Source organism: Furipterus horrens, unplaced genomic scaffold, assembly GCF_987537825.1.
Source record: "Furipterus horrens unplaced genomic scaffold, mFurHor1.1.pri manual_scaffold_5, whole genome shotgun sequence".
Lineage (NCBI taxonomy): Eukaryota > Metazoa > Chordata > Mammalia > Chiroptera > Furipteridae > Furipterus > Furipterus horrens.
The window spans coordinates 2,085,339-2,109,384 of record NW_028327175.1 but is presented as its reverse complement, the minus strand read 5'-3'; the positions used below and the strand labels follow the sequence as shown (position 1 = coordinate 2,109,384).

At 52.6% G+C, this 24,046-nt stretch overlaps 1 protein-coding gene across 2 annotated transcripts in view; it reads right to left on the bottom strand.

Annotated features, from left to right (window-relative positions):
- ARL15 (ARF like GTPase 15) overlaps positions 1 to 24,046 on the bottom strand; it is a 287,179-nt gene that overhangs the window by 150,930 nt on the left and 112,203 nt on the right. For both annotated transcript variants that reach the window (XM_090278859.1, XM_090278858.1), the window contains exon 3: positions 23,860 to 23,919. In XM_090278859.1, coding sequence (XP_090134985.1) covers positions 23,860 to 23,919 — 60 coding nt within the window. The remainder of the gene's footprint in view (positions 1 to 23,859; positions 23,920 to 24,046) is intronic.

Below are 24,046 nucleotides of genomic sequence, written 5' to 3'. Positions count from 1 at the left end.
CGCCCAAACCGTGAATCTGAAAAGCACTTCTTAGCCCCTCGTCCCTTGTCTCTGACAGCTGATCGTCCATCCCCCAGAGTCACTCCCAGCGTGTCACTGCCCTGCTCCTGGACACAGAGTCGCCACGCATGTCTTCTCTGGCGGTCTTATTCCCTGCTCTGCTCACGGCACACTTAAAAAAGCCCTACACGCATGTCCAGTCCAGATCCAAGCACATGGCTTGTGAAGTCTTCCTGCATTTGACTCTCACAAAACTGCGCTGTGCACCCTCTCCCGCTCCGGTGTCGGGACGGTCGCGAGGCCTGCGTGTGTTTTCTCGTGTCCGGCCTACGGGGCCGCCCCAGGCTCACAGCTCTGCGCAGACGTCAGGCACCCATTCTGAAGGTTTCAGGGAGCTGAGAGAGGAACTGGATGATCCTCTTGACTCAGTCTATGTTTGCAGAAATTAAGAACTGTCATCTGATTTATATTGTTCCCTCACTCAGTCAACCAGCCAATATTCTTCGAGGGGCTTCTATGCACCTGGACATGCTGGGTGCCAGCAATAGAGTAACACTCCAGGTTAAGGTGCCCCGGCCTGACTCAGGAGCTCCGTCCGGGGCCACCCACCCAGAACACAGCCAAAAGCCAGAAGCCATGGGGCAGCTACTAGAAATGTCCCCTACTTAACACCCTCTAGTTCACATGCTGAACATCCTCAAGTTCACAGGCTCTCAGGCGCACACAGAAACCTTGCCTAGAAAAAACTGTGACCCGTTTCTTGGCTCCCTGGTCAGGGCACATTAAAAGTAGTGACTCAGATGTGGGAGACAGAGAGCGGGCGAGTCCCCCACAGACAGGCAGGTGGCAGGAGCAAGGAGAGAGCGCGGCAAGAAAGACGCCATCAGGACATTCAGAATTTGAAGGAGAAAAACAGACATCAACGGTGAAAGGAGCGGAAATGGAAAAGGCAGACCTAACGCCACACGGGGCCCCCTGACGCCCTCGGACGGCGCGGTAGAGCTTCTGACGCTCGTCAAATAGAGGAAAGACTGCGTTCCTGGTACTCCACTTATTGTCACGCAGCGTGCGCCGAACGCCGTCTCTCAGCCTCGACCACCGCTAATTCTGGCCAATCCGGCCTCATCCTAACTCTTCTTCATGTCATTCTGAAGCTGATCTCAGCTATTGTATAATTTCACGTAGAGATATTTCGGTGTACCTCTCTAAAGGACAAGAATTCTTTAAAAAAACAGAACCAAAATACCATCACGACATCTAAAAGAAATCAACAACAAATCCTTAATATCATCAAATACCCAGTTCTTCAAATAACGTTTCAGGACTAAAAGGATCGCTCCAGCTGCCTCCAAAACGTCCAAGGGAAACGCCACGGTGACACACACAACACAGGCGGGTTTCCGCGTCGAAGAATCACGCTGCAGGGTCTGTAATCCATTACCAGTATTGTAGTCAAATGTTACAGCACCACCTATTTTTATACGCTCAATTAACTTAACAGGCAAAACGCAAAGACTGAGCCCTCGCGCTGAGAAGTACCCTCTTCACTAATGCAGCGGCTGGTGAACGTGTCACGTCGTCCAGTGACAGTACCGTGGCTGTTTGTTTCCTTAAATAAGGGAAGTCCTGGTATAGAGAAATCCTCCATCAAGGTCATTTTGTTTCCAGCCCACGTCGCTCGTCCAGATTGGAAGGGGAACGATGGTCACAGCCACATATATACCATTTCTCCGGAAGAATGACCAGAGAAGGTGTGTTAGTTTATTGGGGGGACCAGACCTGGCCTTGAGAGAATGTCGTGTCCAAACGCAGCTGCATTAGGACCGAGATGTAAAAATCGTGGAAATGGATCACAAAACCAAAGCCCGTCGGATGGAACGAGCGCAGTAACACACACGCGTGAAATCTGGGATTCCTCTTTGGTGAGCCCGGCCCGGGGAAAAAGAGAGGCCTGGGTAGCCGGCCGTTCCTTCCTGCAGTGAGAAGCCACGGCCCTGAAGGGAAAGGGGATGAGCGGGCCTCTCGCTGCTTGAACTGGGACCGGGAATCTGGACGACAGGCGAAGACGCGCCTGTGCGGGTGGAGGCAGGAGGCATCGGCCGGGCGGAGAGCTCCAGCCAGCACGCTGGCCTGCCGTGGACACGACACCGAGAGGGAGACAGGCCCTGCCAGAGCCTCGCCCTCCTGCTCTGTGAGCACGAGCGTGAACGTGCCTCGGAAGGACCAGAGCGATGCGGAGGCCCTGCAGCCACAGGGCGTCTGGTGGGGCTGGCACGGTCCCCCCGTCTCCTGTCAGCACCTCTAGCAGCAGGGAGTCCCTGTTGATCCCAACATGTCATTAAAATAGTATCCCTTCCATGAGTCTGATGAGGAGGAAACGTGTGGGAAGCGCTGGCCCGGGAGCTGAGCCTGCCACTCACGGCTCCTGACGTCCCGGCCCCGTCGGCCTCGGCAGCACGTGCAGGGCCGCGCAGCCGCCTGAGCGCAGCCTGCCCTTTCGCCCTAACCCGCCGCACCCCCTAGGGCTCCGCCGCGGCTGGGGCCTCCCTCTGCAGGACCCCTTCCTTCCGCCATCTTTCCCTCTTCAAGTACAACCGAGGCTCAAGTCCTGCATGACAAGCACTCCCTCTCCTGCGTTGGCACCCGATCGTTTTTTCCTACTGAAGAGCCAGAGCAGTTCATTCGCTGTAGTTTCAATGTCATATGTCACTTCCGTCTCGCACTGGGGTTATTCAGGCGCACTGTGGTTAGCTGGCCGACGAGAATCAGCGCTCCTGAACGGCTAAATTCACACCAGCAAACCCTCTCCGAGAACCTTGATCAGCCAAGCACTGTACGAGGTGTGGAGGGTACGAGAGTTAACGTAGCCCCACCAGCACCGGAATTATGGAGTCTTGTTCTTCAGGTTCCAGCTCCGACAGGAAGGCGGGTGACCGGCACCAGAGATCTGACTGCTGCCTGCAGAGGAAGGCTGCGACGCCAAGAGGATTAACTGGAAAATGTAGAACGAACAGTAATATGGTTCCGTAGGTGATTAGAAACAAAATTGAGATGTTTTAAGATATCTTCTTACTACTACATTGAAAAACACTTAAAAATCCATGCAATAACAATAAAATATATTTTGAAAAAAACTCAAAATGTGTACAGATGACACACAGCGACACACAGACAATGTGTGTATACATGACGTATACCATCACATTTCTGGATGGGAAGACTAAATATACTTCAATTCTTTCTAAATTTACTAGTGAGCTTACCACAGCGCCAATCAAAATCTCAAGGGCACCTTTCAACCTGAAAATTCACCTGGAATAACTCGTACCTAAAAATAGCTCCATTTTAAATAGCAAACGTATAGCCACAAAGACACAATGACAAAGGAGATACAAACAAAAATTTTAATCTCAATTATCAAAAAAAAGTAAATTAAAATTATATGGTAACATTTTTTCATTTAACTTTCCGAACTACGTAGTGATGACCTGCAATAGGAGAGATAGAATAACAAAGATAATAGCGTGGATCCCTAATAAGAATAAATGTGTGCAAATTTGCTGTAGAATAATTCTGTATGATGCATTATCAAGGGCCTTAAAATGTTTTGATCTTGAATTTTGTTTCTTAATATCTAATCTAAAGAAATATCAGAAACTCAATAAAAATATTGCTTTTATTGTAAAAATCAGGACAGATGTCTCAGTGTCAGATATACAGAACTAGAAGGGATGATGGAGATGTGTAGTGACCTGGAAAGTATCTACCAAGGACACAGAAAGAGAGTTACATTATTTTATCACGAATCCCTGGCAATCAAGCCACGTGACAGAGTCAGGGTTACAGATCGCCTGAATGAGGGGTCCTGTCAGGTGTCCATAAGAGGCTAGGTTAGCGACAGCACCCCGAGAAGACACCGTGGCGAACGCCGGCAGTCCCAGAGGAGCGCTGTCCACGGCCAAATACGGGACTTCATGTGACTTGTCCAGAGTTGGTGGCGGGCATACAGGGTGGGCAAAAGTAGGCCTGCAGTTGTGAGTGCAGGAAACACGGAGTCTAGTCTTGTACGGTCCCTTACTAATGACCGCCGTGTTTTCTGTACGGACACCTGCGTGGCTACAGCGAGTCCCGGTATCAGAGCGAGATGCCATCACGCACAGGCTGCTACGAAGTCCTCGCTTGTTCCGGTACCTTGCTGCCTCATTCAGGTGACAATATCACAGCAAAGGCGGCTGAGAAGACAACGAAGAGCCCAAGTCCCTGAATTAAGCTGTGACCTTCAGAGAAGAAACGGCTGACATGCTTTCCTAGAGGCCGTAACACCGGAGGTGGTCATTTGTGCCCGACTGCAGGGCTTCGGTGCAGTCACTGGAGGCAGCGGAGCGGGAGGGAGCTGGCGGGGCCAGCCAGTCACCCTAAAGAGGAAGACAGTTCGGGGAGGACGGACGACAAGGAAGACAAAGGAGACGAAAGGCTGAAAATGGATCCATGTTTGTACAACGTTAAGACCAGATAAGTAAATACACACACACACACACACCAGGGAGGGCACACAAGGAGCAGCTTTCAATCTAGAGGCTTAAGGCAAATGTCAAGACAGCAGAAAGCCCACTGAGCTGCTTTAGGTCAATTCAGTCCCCAGATCCAGGGAGATCACATACCAAGATCATAGGAAAACTCAGGTGTCATCACAAGACCCCTCGAAACATCATCATGTGACCATGAACAAGGGAAAAGTTACCAGGAGACTGGGGACAGGCAACTATTATCCCAGATTCTACAAATGCAATCATCATGAACCACCACGGAGTCACTACGAATAAGTGTTCCGAACTGCTTCTCAGCCCCCGTGGACTGGCTCACCGGGTTGGTACATTCTGGGAACAGCGTAGCCGGGGACCACGCCAGCAGGGAATGGAGCAGGTCCCTCGCTGCATCCTTGGGCCATAAAGACAGAGCCAAGGTGTAACCGGATGACAGTAGACAGGCTGACTACCGCTGACTCAGCAGCCACACCCTGACATGCGTGGCCAGGCCGGCATGGAAGGGCGGGCCTTCTGTGAGTGCAGCCCACTCGGTGCCTGCGGCATGGCACCCCCCCACCCACAGCAACTGTCACTCTGCCCCCCCACTTCAGAGCTGCAGGTCTATCATCCCCCAAAGCCCGTGCATGCCCAAAGCAGTGACACAGCCCGGCCCGCCCGTCAGCCCTGGCCGGGAGCATGCGGCTGGCCCAGAGCAGACGATCTGACACATGTCTACAAATCTCAATTGAATAAAGACTTTGAAGGTATCATTTCAAGACGTATGGACGGCAAATAGCTGAGAGAAGTTGCTCATCTGTTGGACAACAGAATAAAAAAGTCAAAAGGTTCCTGACAAGCTGAAACGATGAGCCGGCACTTGCACAGTGACATTCACTAGAGAGGTAAGTAACGTCTGGAATGTGGAACAAAAAAAAACCAGCCTCAGAAGAGAACAGGAGGGGTCTGACTTAGTGCGCCCGGGCGTCCGACAGAGTCTCTGGCAGGAACCAACGGCGCTGTGGCTCGGACTGGTGGCGCCAAGGAAAACCCTGTGTCTGGAAGAAGAGAGTGACTCCCATGGGCCAGACCTCATTGAGAGCATCATGCTTCCAGATGCCCCCTTTCAAAGGAACCACGCCAACTTCAAATGGGTCCAGAAGAAGGCAACGGAACGGCGGTCACCGGGGAGACCGTGCGCCACGGGAAGGCGGCGGAGACACGAAAGGTGCTTCGCTGGGGAGTGACCGTGCCGAGCAGATCCAGCGAGGGCCTCGCTCCCGCATCGCAGGCCAAGGAAGATGACACGCCGCTGGCTGAGTGCGGCCCCACCAGCTGAACTGCATCCATCGGAGCCAAGACGTGAAAAGCGGGGTTTCCGTAATGTCCTGTGCACGGCGGCAGGTACAGCTCCTCAGCGGGGGCACGGAAACACGCCTCCTGAGCTGCTGGTGTCCTCCCCGGGGAAGCACTCAGTCCGAGGGGGTGCAGCCGCGCCCCTGGGTTTGAAAGGAGCAAATTCCCACGCGGCGGGACAAGTCAGACTAAGTGACTCCCGAGTTCGCGTGTGTGGTGGGCTCCGGGTTCCCGCGGAAGGCGACTGCCGTGATGGGCCCGAGGACTTGTGGGGCTCCCTGATGACGCAGGCGGCGACATTTTTTCTGACATGGCTTTTGAGAAGGACGCTTGGGACCACGACAGGACACGGCCCTGTCTTGCGTGGGCTGCCACTTCCAACCCTCCAGCCCGCGTGGGCAGCCAGGACCGACACGCTGTGAAGTGCAGGAAAACATGGAGCCAACCAAGAAGGATGGGTTTCTAAACTCCGTTACCACGCCCTCCACCTTCTGACACCGAATCCCAGACTCATGGGCTTATTTAGAATACTTTTCCGGGCGCGGGGGAAAGTGGACATGAACTCACAGGCAGCATGTATTTGATGTGCAATTTTTTCAAATCATCCTTCACACCCCTTCCCTATGCAGTTGCCTGACCCATGGCATACGTCTACACGTTTAACATGAATTCAGATCACAAGCAGAATCCAACGGTGAACGAAAGAAAACATGGCTTCAGGCGAGAGAGCAAGTCCACTTCTCGATGCATCTTGACAAAACGTAAAATATCATGTTTTGGGGACAGACCGGCTGCGCCATGAATCAGGCGCTTCCTTCCAGCTGCAACAGCTCACATGCAAATCAAACCCATGAACAGCGTCGCGGCGTCAAGGTTCACACACCCTGGTCTTTTCACAGATTGCGAGGGAGAAAACAACCCATACATTAGAGGAGGAATCTGGAGAGAAAGTGGCACAATAAAAACATCTGAAAGCGCTCAGGCGCCCGGCAGAGCTCTGGGGTTGGAACAGCGCAGGGATAAATCTTCCACGCAGCCCGCGGCCTGCTCTTAAACAACAGCACACCATAAAGAATATTTCTTTTTATGGCACGGGGCCGAGGGCCTTACTGTTTACATCTCTCCCAGCACCCGTCCCCTCCAACTCACTGGGAAGCCGGCGGGAGAGCCGGCCCGGGTTCTGTCCGCTCAGGCCAGTGTGTGTTCCGAGCGGCCCCAAGGTCGGCTCCTCTCCGGTCGCCACACCCCTGCCTGCCAGTTCCCCAGGGCCACACGGTCCCCTTCCAGCCGCAGACACTGAAATGTTTTGCTGTTTTAAAACCTGATGTAGAGCTGCAGTGGAGAAGGCGGGTCGCGCCAGGCCCCCCCGGGTACTCAGTCACAGCGACACTCAGACGGGGCCCCGCGTCCCCTGCATCCCCTGCACCCTGAAGACAAGCGTGGCGCAGGGAACCAGCCAAGGGAGGCTTCAGGCGATGCACAGGGCTGTCCCGTGGCTGCCCGCTGGGGACCACCTCTGGTGACCTGCCCCACTGAGCTCCCCGGACAAGTTTCCCAGGAGGGGTGCGAGCCTCTCCTTCCTGCCGCAGGCCTCCCACTTCCAGGCCGCGATCCCGCTGTTCCCAGCTCTCCGCTGACCCCAGCTCTCCGCTGACCCCCCCACCCAAACGGCACCCAAGCCCTAGCCGACCTGAGAGAGAGCCGTCGGAAAAGGACAGAGCACTGGGAACCCACGCTAGTGAAATCGGAAATGTTAACTGCCTGCCGTGCCTGCAACCAAGGCTACCCATTCCGCTTCTCCAGCTGATGAGCTGGGACGAGGCTGGGGACGAGGCTGGGGACGAGGCTGGGGACGAGGCTGGGGACAAGCCTGGGGACGAGGCTGGGGACGAGGCTGGGGACGAGGCTGGGGACAAGCCTGGGGACGAGGCTGGGGACGAGGCTGGGGACGAGGCTGGAGACGGTACCGAGAACCGCGGAAGAACTGCCCGAGCAGAGCTCGGGCAGGAGCTGCACCGTGCGCGTCTCCGCTCCCGTGGATCACGTTCTGCCCCGTGGCCGCCATCCACTGCTCTCCTTCCCTCCTCCCAGTGATGCTTTGTCCCGGTGACGCAGGAAGGCTGAAGAGGTACTCATTTCCCGCCAGCCCATACAGCTGTTACCGCAGTAACGCCCCCTGAAGCTCACGCCGCACCCCGGGAGCCGTACACAGCGGCCCCACTGCAGGGAGGGCACCCCCTGAAGGGGAGCAGGTGGGGGAAGGGGCAGAGCACCGCGCGGGGACTCACAACAAAGCATGTTAGGGCCGACCGAGGCCTGGGGAGCGGTCTGGGGAACACGTGGGTGACTCAGCTCACTGAAAATGGAGCAGGACCTCGATACATGAAGAGAATCCGCGACCTTTCCTAACACCCCAGGGAGCTCCTCAGACCTAGCGACGAGTCGTCCGTTACTTTTAGGGAAGGTCTCAGGCGGCGTACACCTGTACACGTCCTACAACCGCAGGGTCTCAGAACAGATCGAAGGGCAGGTGAGAAGCCCCCCTGCTGTCTGCAGAAGCGCGGGGGCCACGGGCAGTGGTGACAGTGAGGTCACGGAGGGGTCAGGGTCCTGTCGCCGAAGGTCCCCCGCCCCCGCACCACGTCGGTACGAAGTCCTCGTCAACACCAGCAACGAACTCAAGCCCTGCTGGGTCCCTGAAGCCGGGGTGCCCTCAGTGCTCCCTGCAGAAGGCCCTGCCACAGGGCTCCTTCCTGTTTACTGAGGGGGAGACTGTCCTCTGTCACTCGGTTTTCCAAACGCCTCGTTCTGTTCGGTCAGGTCTGGGGGGGGGGGGTGTCCCTCAGGGTCTGACAAAAGCTGTGGCTCAGAAAACCTGAGAACACTTGCTGCGTTCACACCTCACTCCCTAATGCAGATTTAAGAAACCAAAATGCCCTTCCGACTCCAATGGGCAGACCAGTTAAGAGAAGGGCAGATGCAGCTGGAGCGGGGCACCCCGAGACGGTTATCTTATAGCCGCTTTCAGATGAGAAGGAAGAAGTCAAGGGACGGGGACGTAGCAGTAGTTCCTTGGTGCTGTTTTCTCCTTTTCCCGTCTCTTCTCCACAGACGTGAAGGGAAACAACAGTCGGAGGCCTGCAGGAGAGAGGAGACCTGGAGGGGGAGGGCCGTCCCAGCGGGGAGCCCCACGCTGTTTCAGTTCTGGGGAGCAGCGGGACTTCCCACCTGGGGCTCATGACCATGTTTAACAGCCAAACCCAAAGATGGTTGAAGAGGCGACGCTGAATTCCTAAAGCCACTAGATAAGGCACAGCCCACGCTCCCAGCACCGAACCACCGCCGCACGGGCCTGGGACAGGACTCGGGGGCATTTCACCTCAAACGGAGAAGGGACCCCAAGTGGCTTTCAGAACCATGCGCCCCGGCAGAGGCTGACAGGAGTGAAATCTTTCAGAAACAAGGGCCTTGAAGCCCGGCGTCTGGCCCTCTCACCTGAAATGTTAGTTTTGCTCATTTATTTTGCCCTGAATACTTATTTCTCCACTTTAGGTAGAAACCTGGGCTTCGCATACCTGGGCCTTTCGAGGATTTGAAGAAATTAAAAGAAAAAGAAGAAGAAGTAGCACTGAAGGAAATTTAAAGAGTACCTGTGCCTAACAAAAAGGGGTTCGGCATTGCAGCCGGTCCCCCGTAACGCGAACCTCACTTTTGTTTTTGGGTCCTCACCCAAATCTGTAGCAAGAGTTGACCTAAACGTCATGATACTAACACACAGACTCTGAAAGGGAAACCGCTTTGGGGGAGCCGGGAGGAAACGCACGCACACGGACCAGCGTCAAGGGCTGGGGGCTCCTACACTCCACGTCGGACGTGCCCGCAGCCGCCGGCTCTCGTGCGTGCCCAGGACGGAGGGGACGAGGGTCGGATGCCTCCCGCGTGGCGCAGCCTGAGCCCCGTCTGTTTGTTACAAACACATCAAGACCCTAAAACGACTAGAAAGTTCTGTGCCAAGCCTGTGCAGAGGCGCCCTGAAGACTCACTGTGCTTCAGGTTCTGGGTTGAGGGTGTTACCATTCTGGATCTTAACACAGTAACACAAATAGATTTCCATCTGCCTGAGGACCGCTTGGGAAGTATTCGCAAAACCAGGTGACTCCAAGGTGGGCAAAAGTACGTTTGCAGTTGTCCGTATGGAAAAATAAAATGATAACCAACAATAACACAAGCGTACACGGTGAGTTTCGTGTGCTCGGAATGACACACCTGCTTTTGCCCACCCGTCTCTGTGAAGCAGGGGCCGCGTCAAAGGTGGGCCCCGTTGGAAACGATCCACGCAGTAAAGGTGCCGCTCCGTGTCGTCCCTACGAAAGCCCCACACCCGGCAACCACGCTCCCGGGGAGCTGCCTCTGCGTTTTCAACCTCCCGGTTGATCTGCGGTCCATCTTCCCTCGCTGAGACGCCGCCTACTCTGTAACGGGGAGAAGTGCCTCCCAGAGCATCTTGGGAGACAAAGAAGGGAAACTGAAACAAGGAAGGGTCAGCACGCTGCCTCGGAGCCCCCGAAGGGGGGACCAGGTAACAACCCAGCAGTCCCAGCACCAGCTCCGGCCGCCTCGCCAACCAGGGCTCCGAGGGACGGGGACAGGGGGTAAAGCGCCCCAGACGTAAAGCACACCGTCACCCCACCCGGAGGACACGGGGGCCCCACCTCGGGGGTCGCTGACGGCAAACGCGTGCGTCACGTCCTGCCACCCCAGCACATCACGCGCAGGGGACGGACCCCCGCACACAGACACGGATCAGTCTTGACCAGCCCTGCCTGTGAGACCCACGTCACGGAACGCGCAGCCGTGAAATGAAAAGCCTCGTATCTGCGACGCCTCAGGAAGGTCTGCTTGGAAAAGTTTCAGGGGAGCGGCACCCCAGATCACCTCAAGACGGTGATCTGAGGCTGTGAAGACTCCTGAGAACAGAAACAGGGATTCTACGTGCGCAGAAACGGAATAACGAAGAGTAGCAGTCTGCCTTACGTGGTTGGGAAGCAGATGTTCATAAACTTTTTTTTTCGCCGTGGTGCTATGACCGCTGCTTCGGCCCCTCCCCCTCCTTCTCTCCGTAAGATCTGCGTCTCGCCAGCCGCAGGGTGGGCATCACGGACACTGTTCCTAAGCACAGCAGAGGGTGGGCGAGAAAGCGACCCCCTCCCGTCCCCAGGTCCCTCTGGAGTGAGCCATGACTGGTTTCCTCTGGGAAAGCTCTCCTGCTTTGTATCACACACGTGACACGTGTATTTCTTTGATTAATTGAGGGCTGCTGTGCCCAGACAGATCAATCTGTCTGCTTTTATTAGCACGGAGATTTTAAAAATCTACACATGAAATTGATGTATTTGATAACGTCTTGATCTTAGGAGTTTTAAGTGCTTACATATTTAACCTTAATAATTCAGCAATATATAATTATCCAGAAATGGAGACTTTTTTCTCTCTGAGTCTTTTCCCCCGTCACGATTTCTTTTTTAACCACGTACGTTGACTTAGCCTGTTTAAAATAGCTCCTTCCCGGAGAGCAATCCAAGCGGAGGCTGTAAGCGCGCCACAAACCAGGCTTTCCGTGATTTTCACCCAGGATGCCTGAGGGAGTGAGTAACTTTTAATTTCTAAGGGGACAGAATTTTTGGGGGGGGGGGATAGAATATTTTTAATGGTTTTACCATGCTATAACGGACACCTAACAAATTGCACTCACGTAACGTCCACAATTTAATTAAGTTTTGACACACGTGCATCCATGAACCTACAGTCCAGATAGTAAGTACATCCATGTCACCCCCCCATTTTCTCAGGACCCCTCAGGCCCCCATCCACCCCCCCCTTTGTGGCGTCCCTGACCCACCCCGCAGGCAATCGCTGAAATTCCTTCACTAAATATCAGTTTGATCTCCTGGAAGCTGACATCAGTGGGTCCGGCGCCCCATGTTGCCCGGCTGCGTTCATGGGGCACACATATTTTGAGACTCCCCCATGCTGTGGCGTGGGCCGGCAGCCCACTCCACCTTCAGGGCTGCCCAGTACCTCCTTGTACGAATATACCAGGGCCTGCTTGTCCGCCACCGACCGAGGGCCTTTGGGCTGCGTCTAGCTTTGTCTCGTTACAGATGAGGTTCCTGTGAACATCTGTGTTCAGGGTTTTGTGCAAAACGAAGTTTTCATTTCTCCTACGAGGGGAACGGCGTAATTATAAGGCTGGCGTGCATTCACCTGAAGAGACTGCCAAACCGTTTTCCAGAGCGGCTGTATCCGTTTCCATCCCTACTGTCCCGTACGAGAGGACCAGCGCCTCTACCGCTTTGTCGACACTCCATATATCCAGCTTTCCACTCGGAGACAGTTTAATGCGTGGGTGGTGATTTTAATTACTATTTCCCTAATGACACACGACGGCGAGCAGCTTTGCCTCACCTGACTTACCTTCTTCATGTTTCCTTTAATGAAGAATCTGTTCCGCATCTTGCCCGTTTTTAAGAGTGCGGTTTCTCTTCCACGTGTTCTTTATATATTCCAGACATGAGCACTTTACCCGATACATGATAGCAGATCACGTTTGCCTGGTCTGTGGCTTGTCTTTTCATATCTAACAGTGGCGTTCCAACATCACAGTCTGTAAGCATTACAAAATCCAGCTTCCCAGGTTTCTCTTTATGATTCATGCCCCTGGTGTCTTACTCAAGAAACCCCTGTCCAACACAGGGTCACAGAAATGCTCACCCATGTTTCTTTCCGGTTTTAATTTTTATATCTCGGTCTAGCATCTATTTCGATTTCATCTTTGTACATAGTACACGGTTAGAGTACTTGTAGATCTTGTTTTATGTGTCATCATTTTTGTCTATTTGCTATTAATTTCTAATTTTATTGCATCTTCATCAGAAAACATTATACATGGTCCTGTGTGTAAAAATTTGATGTGTATTTAAAAATTTTTTCTTAATTGGCTATTTAAGTCCTTTATATATTTTTATTTATTTGAGCTGTTGTCTTTGGAGAAAAATATGGCTAAAATTTCTACTGGTTATGAATCTATTTATTTTTTCTTACATTTTTCTTTGTTTTAGCTTTCTATGGGTCAGAAGCACGGAGTTAAATAGGTAAAAGTTTATTACTCAGTTACCTTCGTATATCAATATGAAATCTCTTATTCTGGTTCATATTCTTTGCTTTGAATTTCATTTCATCTGACATTAATACAGGCTGGGGTAAAAGTAGGTTTACAGTTGTGAGTCCGTGAAATAGGACTTATTCTTACAGTGTTCATGAAAACTGTAGCATTTTCCATAGGAACAGCTGTACACCTGCTTTTGCCCACCCCGCATTGCTCTAGGGACTTGCTTCCCAATGGTCTTTCCTTCGGGTGTCTTTTCTCTTCCTTCATCTTCTCTTTCCCGCATCTCCTTGGTGCATAAGTATCTCTCATCACCACAGGTAGCTGAGTATGTAATAATCATTTCCAATGCCACCCATATTATAAAAGGAGAATTTAACCTATTTACATTTATTGTGATTATTGATGTGTATATAGATGTTACCTATTTATCATAGCTTTTTGTTGGTTACTTTGCTATACTTTTTCCGTTCTCGCATTTTGCTGAATGTATCAGTATTCTTTGTTTTCTATCTTTACAGTGTATTCTTTCTTAAAAAATCTCTTTTAAAAAAGTTCTCATAAAAAATTCACACGATATACAAAAGCAAAAACTGTATTTGATCTCCATCAAATCTCAGTTGATTCTCTAAGATGATTTATTATATTAACTGAATAAACCTTTAGGACAGTTTTTTTTTAATGTATGTATCTATCATCCTACAGTATGGTTGCAGTGTGTACCCCTAATATTTAAAGATATATATTTAAGCTTTAAACTTTCTTTTGTTTATTACCATCTATACTCTAGATCAGAGGAGAATATATTCCCGTGGTTCTTCCTCTTACCTGACTGTTGACTCCTGCACTGAAATCAGAGATAATGCTACGTACTGTGTGCGTTTCCGTGGTTACCACCCACGCTTTTGTGACCGCAGGTCTGGTACCATCCTTCCGCGGTGCTCAGAGGGCTCATCAAACCTGAATCCTCTTCTTCCTTATTTGAGGCTCCTTTTCTATCATTTCTTTGACTGTTTCATTTTCTCTGGCTTCTTTTCACTCCCCTTTCAGAGTTCCTCTCTGAGGGGTGCTGGCATTTGTATAACTGCTCCCTGCCTCTTACATTTTCTCTCCGACCTCCAAAGGCTTCCTCTGCAAGGCGTCCTGAGGACATTTCCGAGATTCCCTAATTTACATCTGAGTTGTGCCAATGGCTATTTCCACTTAAAATTTCAGCTTTTAATTCCCTAAGGTCTGTGTTCAATTACTTTTCATCAATAAGAAGCTTCCTACGTCTCTCTGGGTGTCTTCTTCTGGTCACTCCGTTACCTCTTGGTTTTTGAGCAGTTTTTCTCCTGACTTCTGATCGGGTGGTTTTACTTGTCTGTAGGGTCTGTTGTGATTATCTGCTTATCTTTTGTTTGAGAATCTCCACGTGCTGCTCTTTTGTTGACACCTGCCCGTTTCCAGTAATTAATAGGGACAGACGGGTGGCTTGTCTCCTGTGTGTGGGGGGTCTTTCCAACCCACCTGGCAGTCAGTATCTCACTGGGGCTCTGCTCACCTCTCTGTGTCTAGCGCCCACACGCAAAGATTTAGTTTGTGGGTAAACACAGCTGTTATCCAGCACTCGGCACCAGGACAGGAGAAAAATAAAGCAGAGCTCCACACGCAAAGCCTCAATTAATAACTCTGATAAGCGGCCCGATTAATAACCCTGACGAATTCCCCTTCGACTTCAGGCTTCCATTGTCTGTATCAGAAGCTTTGTCTTGCTTTCCTTTGTTATAGACTGAAATCTGTCTTTGTTACAGATTTGATTTACTATTGCTTGCTTTCTATTTTTTTATTTTATGGGATTTTGGCAAGGGAGGGGGAATAAACATATTTTAAAAGTCAATTTTCAATCATAAAGGATTCACATAGTTGGGTTAAAAATGATAATTAACTTTATACAATAAATTCTTTACACTATCACTGCTCATAATGACGCCATTAATAGCTGTGAATTTCAAGCTTAACATGACCAAGGCTACTCAATGGAGCTTTTCAACAATATGTTGAGCCTTAAGAAATTAAAAGCAACAAACCGTGATGCCTCACACAAAGCCAAGCAGTTGCATTTTGTTCAGCTCGAGGAAATGTCTGAGAATCAACCCAGTCTGGTAAGTGACGACCAGCCACAAACACGTGACCTCTTCAGGTGCCACGCTGGCATCCCAGTGACAAGAATCCAGAAAAGCTGTTTAATTTTCTGAGGACATCCTTAATTGTTAGAGCCAGCATCCCTCTCCCACCGAAATACCCAAAGAAATGGGCTCCAAGGTGTGTGTGTCTACATGCACACAAGTGCACGTGTGTGCATGCACATGTAGGCATGTGTGTGTGCATATGTGTGTGGGTGTGAATGCATGAGTGTGCTCAGTTATGTGGGGTGTGCACATGTGTGCATGAATGGGTGTGTGTGCGTATGTGCGTGTAAGCATGTATATGTGTGGGGTGTATGTATATGTGTATATGTGAGTTTGAGTTCATGGGTGTGCATGTGGGTGGGTGTGTACATGTGAGTGTGCGTGTGTATCTGTGTGTGCCTGTGTGCATATGAGTGGCTGTGCACACATGCACGTGTGTGTGAGTACGTCTGAGTGTGCCTGCGCGTGTGTATCAGGGCAAGCACTGTGGCCTCAGGACCCGGCGTGCAGCCGCCATGCATCACATATTCACTGAACTGAACTGAACAGTCTCTTGCTTCTGAAGGGCCTGGGGTTACTCACGCATCCTGGGGACATAACTGAGCAAATTCCCCTCCAGCTTGGAGTGGCTGATATATTTTACCCCTCGATACAGTGGGTCCTACAGACTTTGGGGTGCTTTCCAATTCTGCCTACCTTTACAGGCGGGCACAGTAGACACTCTAACAGGACTGAGTACAAGATGCAATTAGGGCCTCAGGAAAAGGACAGAGGAGACGTCACAGAGGACAAGGCGCCGGTGCGGTGGCGGGGGGCCGGGTCTCCTCCAGGCAGGGCACAGTTGGGGCTCACCCGCCACCACCTCTGGGGGTGCTGTCCCCCTGCTCCTCTTCTCCGGGACGCCCCCTCTGTCCTTCCTACATGACCCGACGGCACCCGGCACTCAGTGCTGTCACCGCGCTCCCCGCCCTGCCTGGAATGTCCTCAGAGGTCACAGCAGTGACAGCAACACTGGCCAGTCACACTGTCCTTTTACACCCACCATCAACACGCCGGCTCTACAAAAGGTAAGAGCAGGTCACTGAGGACGTCGGGGGGACAGCGACGCCAAGGGGCCTGTGCGTCACCCTCCCGCACGCTGTCAGCGGGCCGCAGCGAGGCGGTGCCGGGGGCATGCACAGGAGAGGAACGTGTGTGGCCATGACACCTCAGCCACGCGACGCGACGTCCCGGCCCGTCCGATCCACAGGAAGCAGACCCAGCAAAAGGGGGCTGCCGGGACACAGACACGTGGTTCCCTTGTCAGGGGGAGGCTGTCACGCGAAGGACCCGGCTCAATGCCCAGTGCGGAAGTTTCGGGAGAGTCGGAAGACGGGAAATAACCCGAAGAGGAGGCAGCACCCTCACAGGAACACGGGGCCCCTCTGGCCAAGGGGGGGAGGGTCAAGAGGCCAGGAAGCTAGTTTCCAGAACATTCTGTATGGACATATAATTTTAGAAGAAGCAATTATTAAGTGCTACACTAAACTACGACCGGGAAGACAGATTTGTAAAAAATGTCCCAGGGCCCTTCTCCAGAAGAAAACAGAACTTAAGGTCGGGTCTCCATCAGCCAGGAAGACTGCTGGGCCCCAGATTCATTTATTTGGCTCCGCAGAGCACTTGGCCCCGCTTCCCCTTAGCAAGTGTAAAAAACGCTTGAACGCCACCACCCTGGGATCCTGTTCAACCAATTTAGATAGCCGGCCTTTCAACTCCCATCCAAGTCGCTTGGCTCTGTCCCCACACCGTGGCCCCCAGCACGGCCCGAGCCGAGGGGAGCGGACCCAGCTCAGCGAGCCGGGAGTTAACGGGCGGCTGCCCGGCCAGAAAGCCCTGCTTCTCCTCCCGATACGGGCGCGCGGCCCCCCGGGAAGCTCCGGTCACACCCGGCCCGCAGCGCTGAAGAGGGAATCAGGGAGAACACCACTGTCTCTTCTCGGAGCAGCTCTCCGGAGCGGCGTTAGGCAATGCAGCTTGGCTTCTCCAGCCCAGCCCCTCGGGGAATGGAGAGCGATGACCTAGCCCAACTTACATTTTACAGGCAAGCAAACAACAAGAAGTTCAAGTGCAGGGAGGAAGGACAGAGTGTCTTGCGGCCGCGCAGTTCCCCCTTGCAGTGAGGGATGCAGCAGAGGCGGCAGGTGCGCGTCCCTGGGCGCGGCAGAGGGCGGGCCGCTCCGCGGGCAGCAGGACCACGGGGAGTCCCGGGCACCTGCCCGCCTAACCAGGGCCCCCACTCGGTGACACCATGTTCCTTTGCCAGGGTCACCGTTTCCTGCCACCCCTCCCACAGACGCCCCTGTGTGGAGATGTCTCCAACAACTCTGCATGGCAAGCGGCTTCCCCTGCCCCCACAAGCCATGCGCGCGGCTCGTGCACGGGCCGGATGCCCTCTGAGGTCTGTCTGCCACATTGTTTCTCTTCCAACCACGTCACCACGCATTGGCTCCGTTTGCCTTGATTCCTCCTGCCTTTGTGTATAGCCAGTGAGCACATAAAATTCACAGGCATTCAGCTGCATTATTACCCTGTTATTTACCTGATGGGGCGGGGAAGTCCCAGTAAGAACAGAACACCCACCAGTCAAATCCTCCCAGGGCTGCGGGATTCCTTAAGAGGAGATAGTAATGGAGTAAAGGCCCTGTACACAGAATGGTGAAAACACGCCAGACGAAAACTAAAGGGCCGGTCTTTCCCTCTGAAATAAGTTTTAGCAAAAGAGTCTGAAGGGGGAAAGCTCAGTTTAGTGACAGTCATGCCTGGGCCACGGGGGTCTAAAAGGAGAAGTGAAAGGAAGCAGCCCCCAGCCCCAGCCCCAGCCACGAGGGCTGCCTGGCAGGAAGTGTGCCCGGCCCTCTCTGCAGAGCTGGAGGGATGCACGCAGGCTGGGGAGCCGCAGAGCCCAGGCAAGGTCAGGAGCAGGGCCCAGGGAAGGAGCACCTTCCCTCCGAGGCCGGTCCTCCAGGCGAACAAAGGAACAGGGCAGAGTCAACATCTGTTTCGCATAACAGCCTGGCTGCCAGAAGAAGCAACCTTTCAAAAACCGGCTTAGCTGACAATCCTCAAAACTCACTCGGTCCTTGCTGCACAGGCTGCAGGGACCGGGCAAAGGATCACAGCCTGCACTTCCCACAATACCCGCACCGCCTTCGGGGAAAAAAACCAAACTCGTCTTTAGAGAAAAAAAATAAATAAAACCAAACACGAAGCTTCACGAACTTTCCTGCCGGTGGGGATAGCTGGCCGGGGTGCACACGGAAGCAGGAAGCCCAGTGAGCCGCCTCGGCACCTCTCTGCGCCTTTCCCAGGTCAACGGGCGCCTACAGGGCGGGGATGGTGGCCGGGCGCGGGGGACACGTGGACACTTCAGACACAGCCATTAGGTGACCAGAGGGAGAAAACAAGTCATCAGATGAAGCCAGTCACGGTTCCAGAATCCGGTTAGGGAAAGAAAAGGAATATTCTGATGTCTGGATCCTTAGCAATAAATAATAACAAACCCAACGTGTTAGGGAATGAAAGTTTCTTCTCTGGATTCTATCAATTTCCAGATACTTTTTTTAAAATCAAGAGAAAAACATCTATGTATGTATAAATTCTGTGGGTCGATTTAAGACCTAAACATTTCTACAATGGAAATCGGTCAGATCTGTGAAGGGACCGAAGTATAACCGACGCTTTGAACTCAGCTGAAGGCCACATACTCCCCTGACCTCGTGTTGTGGTTCCGACAGCTGAGCGGGCGGAAGGAGGGCTGCTGAGGCACTTTGGCAGGAGGGATCTGTCAGGTGGACTCTGGAAACGGGAGAGGCAGTGAGGGGCGAGGAGCAGGACATTTAATATTAACGCAGGCGTGGGGCCAAAAACCAGGCTCGGCAGCTCACCGGCAGCCCCCACCCGGGGCCTCTCAGCCCCAACGGGAGGAACGCAATGAGGAGGAACATCCCCTTGTCTCCGAGGGGGGCGGGCCTGACCGCGAAGAGGAACTGCAATCAGTGTGTGATTTGGGTTATTTTTTAAAGACCTTGGGGAAAAAGGCTTTACTGAAAGGTGTTTTGGGGGGATGAGGGAGTGAAAATATAACTATGATTAAAGTAAATCTTCCCAAAATGTTAGCAACGGGCCCGGTGGTCTCTATGTGCTGTGCCTGACGTGAATTAACTGGGTCCTCACAAGGACCAGATAATGGGGGGGGGGGGCATCATGACCCCGGTTACAGGTAAGGAAACAGACACAGGAATGGGGCCTCGCCTCCTGCCTGGCTGGGCTTTGAAACAAGGTTCAGGGAGGAAGAAGAGCTGTCTGAGAGGGTGCTCTGTCTATCCGGGGTCCTGCAGTTCTGGACAAAACCCAGGAAAATTAAAATAATAGAGCGAGACAGGCAGGGTAATTAATTAAATCTAAAAGAGAAAGAATTATATTAGCTTCAACCAGAATATCCCAAAGGCAAGAATACGCAGGAAGAAAAAAGGGTCCCCGGGCAGCACCCCACAGAGGCGTCCTTCTTGGGGATCAGATGGGCACTCAGCCTTGCTGCAGGGGACGGGAGGGACGACCTAGACACGTGTTCTAGGCCCACGGAAGTCACACCTGGCTCCCAGCAAGGGGAGAAGCCACGTGCAGAAGGGCCGCCCTTGGGTCTGCGCAGGGCCCGTGCCGGCCTGGACGCCGGAAGCACCACCACGTTCCAGAACGGAGCTCGGCCCGTCCTCCGCACTCGGCAGGTGTCCGCTGAACGAACAAATGAGGAAGAAAGAGTATGACCAGGACAAGCTCGTGGAAGATTCCAGACGGTGTGGAACGCCGAGGCAAGACTGATCGGAAGACAGACAGTCTCGAGATGTCACGGGCGGCAGGCATGCCTTCAGCGCCAGAGTCAGGGCCACCGCCGCTGGCCACCAGCGGGACGCGCGGGGACCGAATAAGGCACCCGAGAGAGGGGGACGCGACCGCAGGAAGCAGCGGTGGTACCCAGAGGCTGAGTGGTGGCAGCGCAGTCCTTGGGCCCGGCACTGGGCGAGGCGGTCTGTGTTCAGGTTCCCCGGGTGGGCGCCGGCGCTCAGGTCCACTCCCTCACCCCACCCCCACCCCTGCCCCTCCCCCACTCCGCCCCCACCCATCCCCCTCCCCCACTCCACCCCCACCCCTCCCCACCCCCACCCCCAAATGCGCGCGGTCAGGCCACTCGGGCTCTGTCTCCGTGAGCTGCGTCTCCTCGTCTGTGAGACAGTCAACCCCTCGGCACGAAGTTGCGCAGATTACGTGAGAGCCTGTTGGGGGGCAAGGAGAGAAGACAAGGCAGCGTCCCCGTTCCCCGCAAAGACTGGCGTGACCAGCGCAGCCCTGGTGGGCGTGACCGCTGGGTTGAGGAAAGCAAGTCATTCTCAAGAGAGAGAAAACGGAACACGCCCATGAGACCACCAGGCTGGACGGAGCGTGTCTACGTCCCTAGCCTGGGACGTATTTTCCCCCTTTAATTTCATCATTTAAAAAAAAATTCATTACTTTCAAAAACTTGTTTTCATGAATGTCTCCATCACCGAACCATTAGTTCCTTGGAGACAGGGGATGTGTTTTAAATATCTTTTACTCCCATTTCCTAGAATCATGCTTGATATACAATTAATGGAGCTAGAATGATTGTGGAAAAGACCGTATGAGAAACAGTATAAAAAAAATGATCAGAACATGGAAGTGTATGTGTATAGATGTTATATATGTACACACACAAGGATCTCTCAGTGACGTGCGCAAACATGAAGTTTACTATGAGTTCTCCCCAAAGTGACTTTCCCTTAATTTAACTCCATGTGTCACCGTTATTTCACTCCATGCCGTTTCTTCTCACCAGATAAGGAGCACTAATCAATGCCTCTTCCCGCTTTGGAGAAGTGAGAAATGTCACTTAAGGCTGCGAAGGGGCTGGGGACATGCCTTGGAACCATCAGAAGGGGGAGGGGGAGGAGTCAGCGGGAGGAGGGGCAGCGCCTGCCGACCCCCCAACCCCCGAAGGGGAGAGCAGGCAGGTCTGAGCACCCAGCTCTTCGTCCTCCAGGGAGGCCCTAGCATCTGCCACCTCCCACCATCCTCGGGAGATTCTCCCTTGACTTCAGAATTCCTCCTGGATGGGCAGCCTGACCGAACTCTGACTGAACCTGTCCCTGACAAACCCTCTGTGGGTGAACGGAGGCTTCACGCCATCACCCGTGGGTCCTAAAACACGTGGCTCTTTCCCCCTGACATCAGTAGTTCTCTCACATTGCCCGATCTCAGCCGGCCACCCCGTCCCTAAGAGCCACAGGCCTGGTATGGGGACGCACCCTTCCGCACGCAGACTGACTGTGAATCCTAGGCCAGCCGCGCTCCGCCCGTGGCGCCCTCACGCACGCACGCGTCACTGGGTGAGACCCAGCCCAGCCCTCGTCCAGGCAGTGTGGCCCCCGAGCAGCATTTGTGAAGTAAAAGAGTCAGGGAGCGGGCCGCGGGGTGAACTCTCCCCATGACGTGCCTCTGAGCGCGTGACCCAGGAAGACATTAGACGCTCCCCAGAAAACCAGCTTCTCCCGGACACAGTCTCTCAACGGGACACAGAACTGTTAGAACTGAGGGCACAGAGCACCACGAGCCAGGACCTACGGCTCACACTGCGGGGCGCTGCGGGGCTTGTCCCAGCCCCCTGCATCTTCCGCCCGCATCTCCCTCATCACAGGGCAGGTGAGAGTCCAGCCTCGCCACCAAGCCCCACGGCGTCCTCCCTCCGCTGCAGCCTCCCTCTCGGCCATGGGCAGGATGCAGTTTGCTCAGCGAGCTGGAACCTGCTTGGGGACAGACAGACCCCCACGCTGCACACCGCCTCTTCCACCTTGACCTTCCACTGTACAGGGAACCCTTGCCTACGGTCGCTGATCGGCTCTGGGAGCTGCAGCAGAACCGATGTCAACACAGGCTGACCGGGAAAAGCAGGAGTTAAGTTCCCACGGCATCTCACCAATGCGGTCACAAACAACGCCGGATAAAGCGACGGGATTTGAGGACCCGCTGTCCTGGGTCTCAATGGCACGAAGTCAAGGCCATAAAAATTCCTTGGAGTGTTCACTGTTTTCATTCGTCCAGATACAGCGACTATTTATATCGCCCAACTAAACATCTATAACAACCGCCTCGTCCACTAGCCAACACCGCGTCTTACACCGGGAGGGTGTTCAGTGAAATTCTGTGTCTAGCCCAACAGCAAAACACTGTGTACCAGACGCGCTTAAAGCCAGCAGAACTCGCAACCCTGCATTCCGAGTCCATGGATTTCTCCAGCCTGTCCTCTGCCTATCACACTACAGTCCCTGAGACGCAGAGAGTCGCCGGAAAGCACCAGGTAACACGGGGCAGGCAGCGTAGGCTTGCAGCTGTGAATGCGCAAAGCACAGAGTCGGCCCTTGTGTCACCGAGTGATTCCTTAGTGTCGACTTGCGTTACAAATGTAACCTGCGTCTGCCCACCCCCGTCTTAAAAGAGTCAACCTAAAGAAACGCCATGTTTCCAAATGTTTACATGGAAAATTATTCTACTACAAGGGCATTCATGTTTTATGTTACTGGTAGTCAAAAGGACGAAACCAGACATCGTAAAAGGAAATCAGAAGCTATCAACCGAGGCTGACTTTAAATTGTAACCCTACACAAGTCGAAGGTGGCCGTAGGACAGACGGACAGTGTCCCGCTGTCCCACACAGCGCTCTGAAGTCCCGCCTGAAAAGATCAGCCCATCCATCATGAGATGCAAATACGAAGGCATTTGACTTGAAGTTTGGCTTAAAGTTCGAGCTTCAATTTTATCAAGTTAAAAGTAGGTCACGGTTTGAATGAGCTTTGAAAAAGATCCTGGGAAGGTCGAGTGATTAAGGAAGAGAGAGAAGAAAACTCGCTTCTACGTCATTAAACTCACCGACAGTCTATCGGACCCAGCGTGCTCACCGCTTTCCTGCACCGTTAGAGAATTTAGCAGGTTCACTGCGCCGGCTGATTTCTTTGTTAACCTCGTTACATGGGTTAAGACCCCGAATGACATAAAACACTGCCCCCAGATCCCAGACGAGAGTGTAATGAAAGGCTGAGTGGTGTATGGTTTGGGGGACGGCCTCGCCCATAAACGTGCTTGGCCAGCAAAGAACCAATTGGCGAAGATTTATTATCGGAACAAATGCACTCTAAAAAGATTTGATACAATAAAACCAGCAGTATAAATACAAACTACTCTGAAATACAGCTCGTTGCCCTGCATAATGGATAGCTTATTTTTCTATAATTATATTAAATTCTCTTCCTATTTTTCATCCAAGAACAAATTTTTGAACAAGTAAAACCTGAAATGGCACTAGGAGGACAGTTCTTCAATTCATACAAAAGAAAAGGTCTGTATTACTTGGAACTCACCAACAGCCTCTAAAACATATATAAAGAGAAGGAAATATTTCTAGGAAATGTATTATCAAGAGGAAAGGTAAAAATGAGTCACCTGTAACATATCACTGCTTCAATGACATGTAGCACATTAATACCAAATTAGGAAAAGTTAAAGCCAGATGTAGAAATGACTTAAAATGTTCTACCTCCAAGTTCTTTGACGTTCAGGACGGCATCCTGGAAGGGCACGGCTTTTATACTAAAACCTACAACCAGAACACAAAACACGGGAAGAGAATCAGTCACAACTTTTTAAAATGCAGAAGATGCTCAAACCTTCCTATTTAGGCAGATGAAGAGTTACCGTCCTTAGCTCATTTTTACACCAGAAAC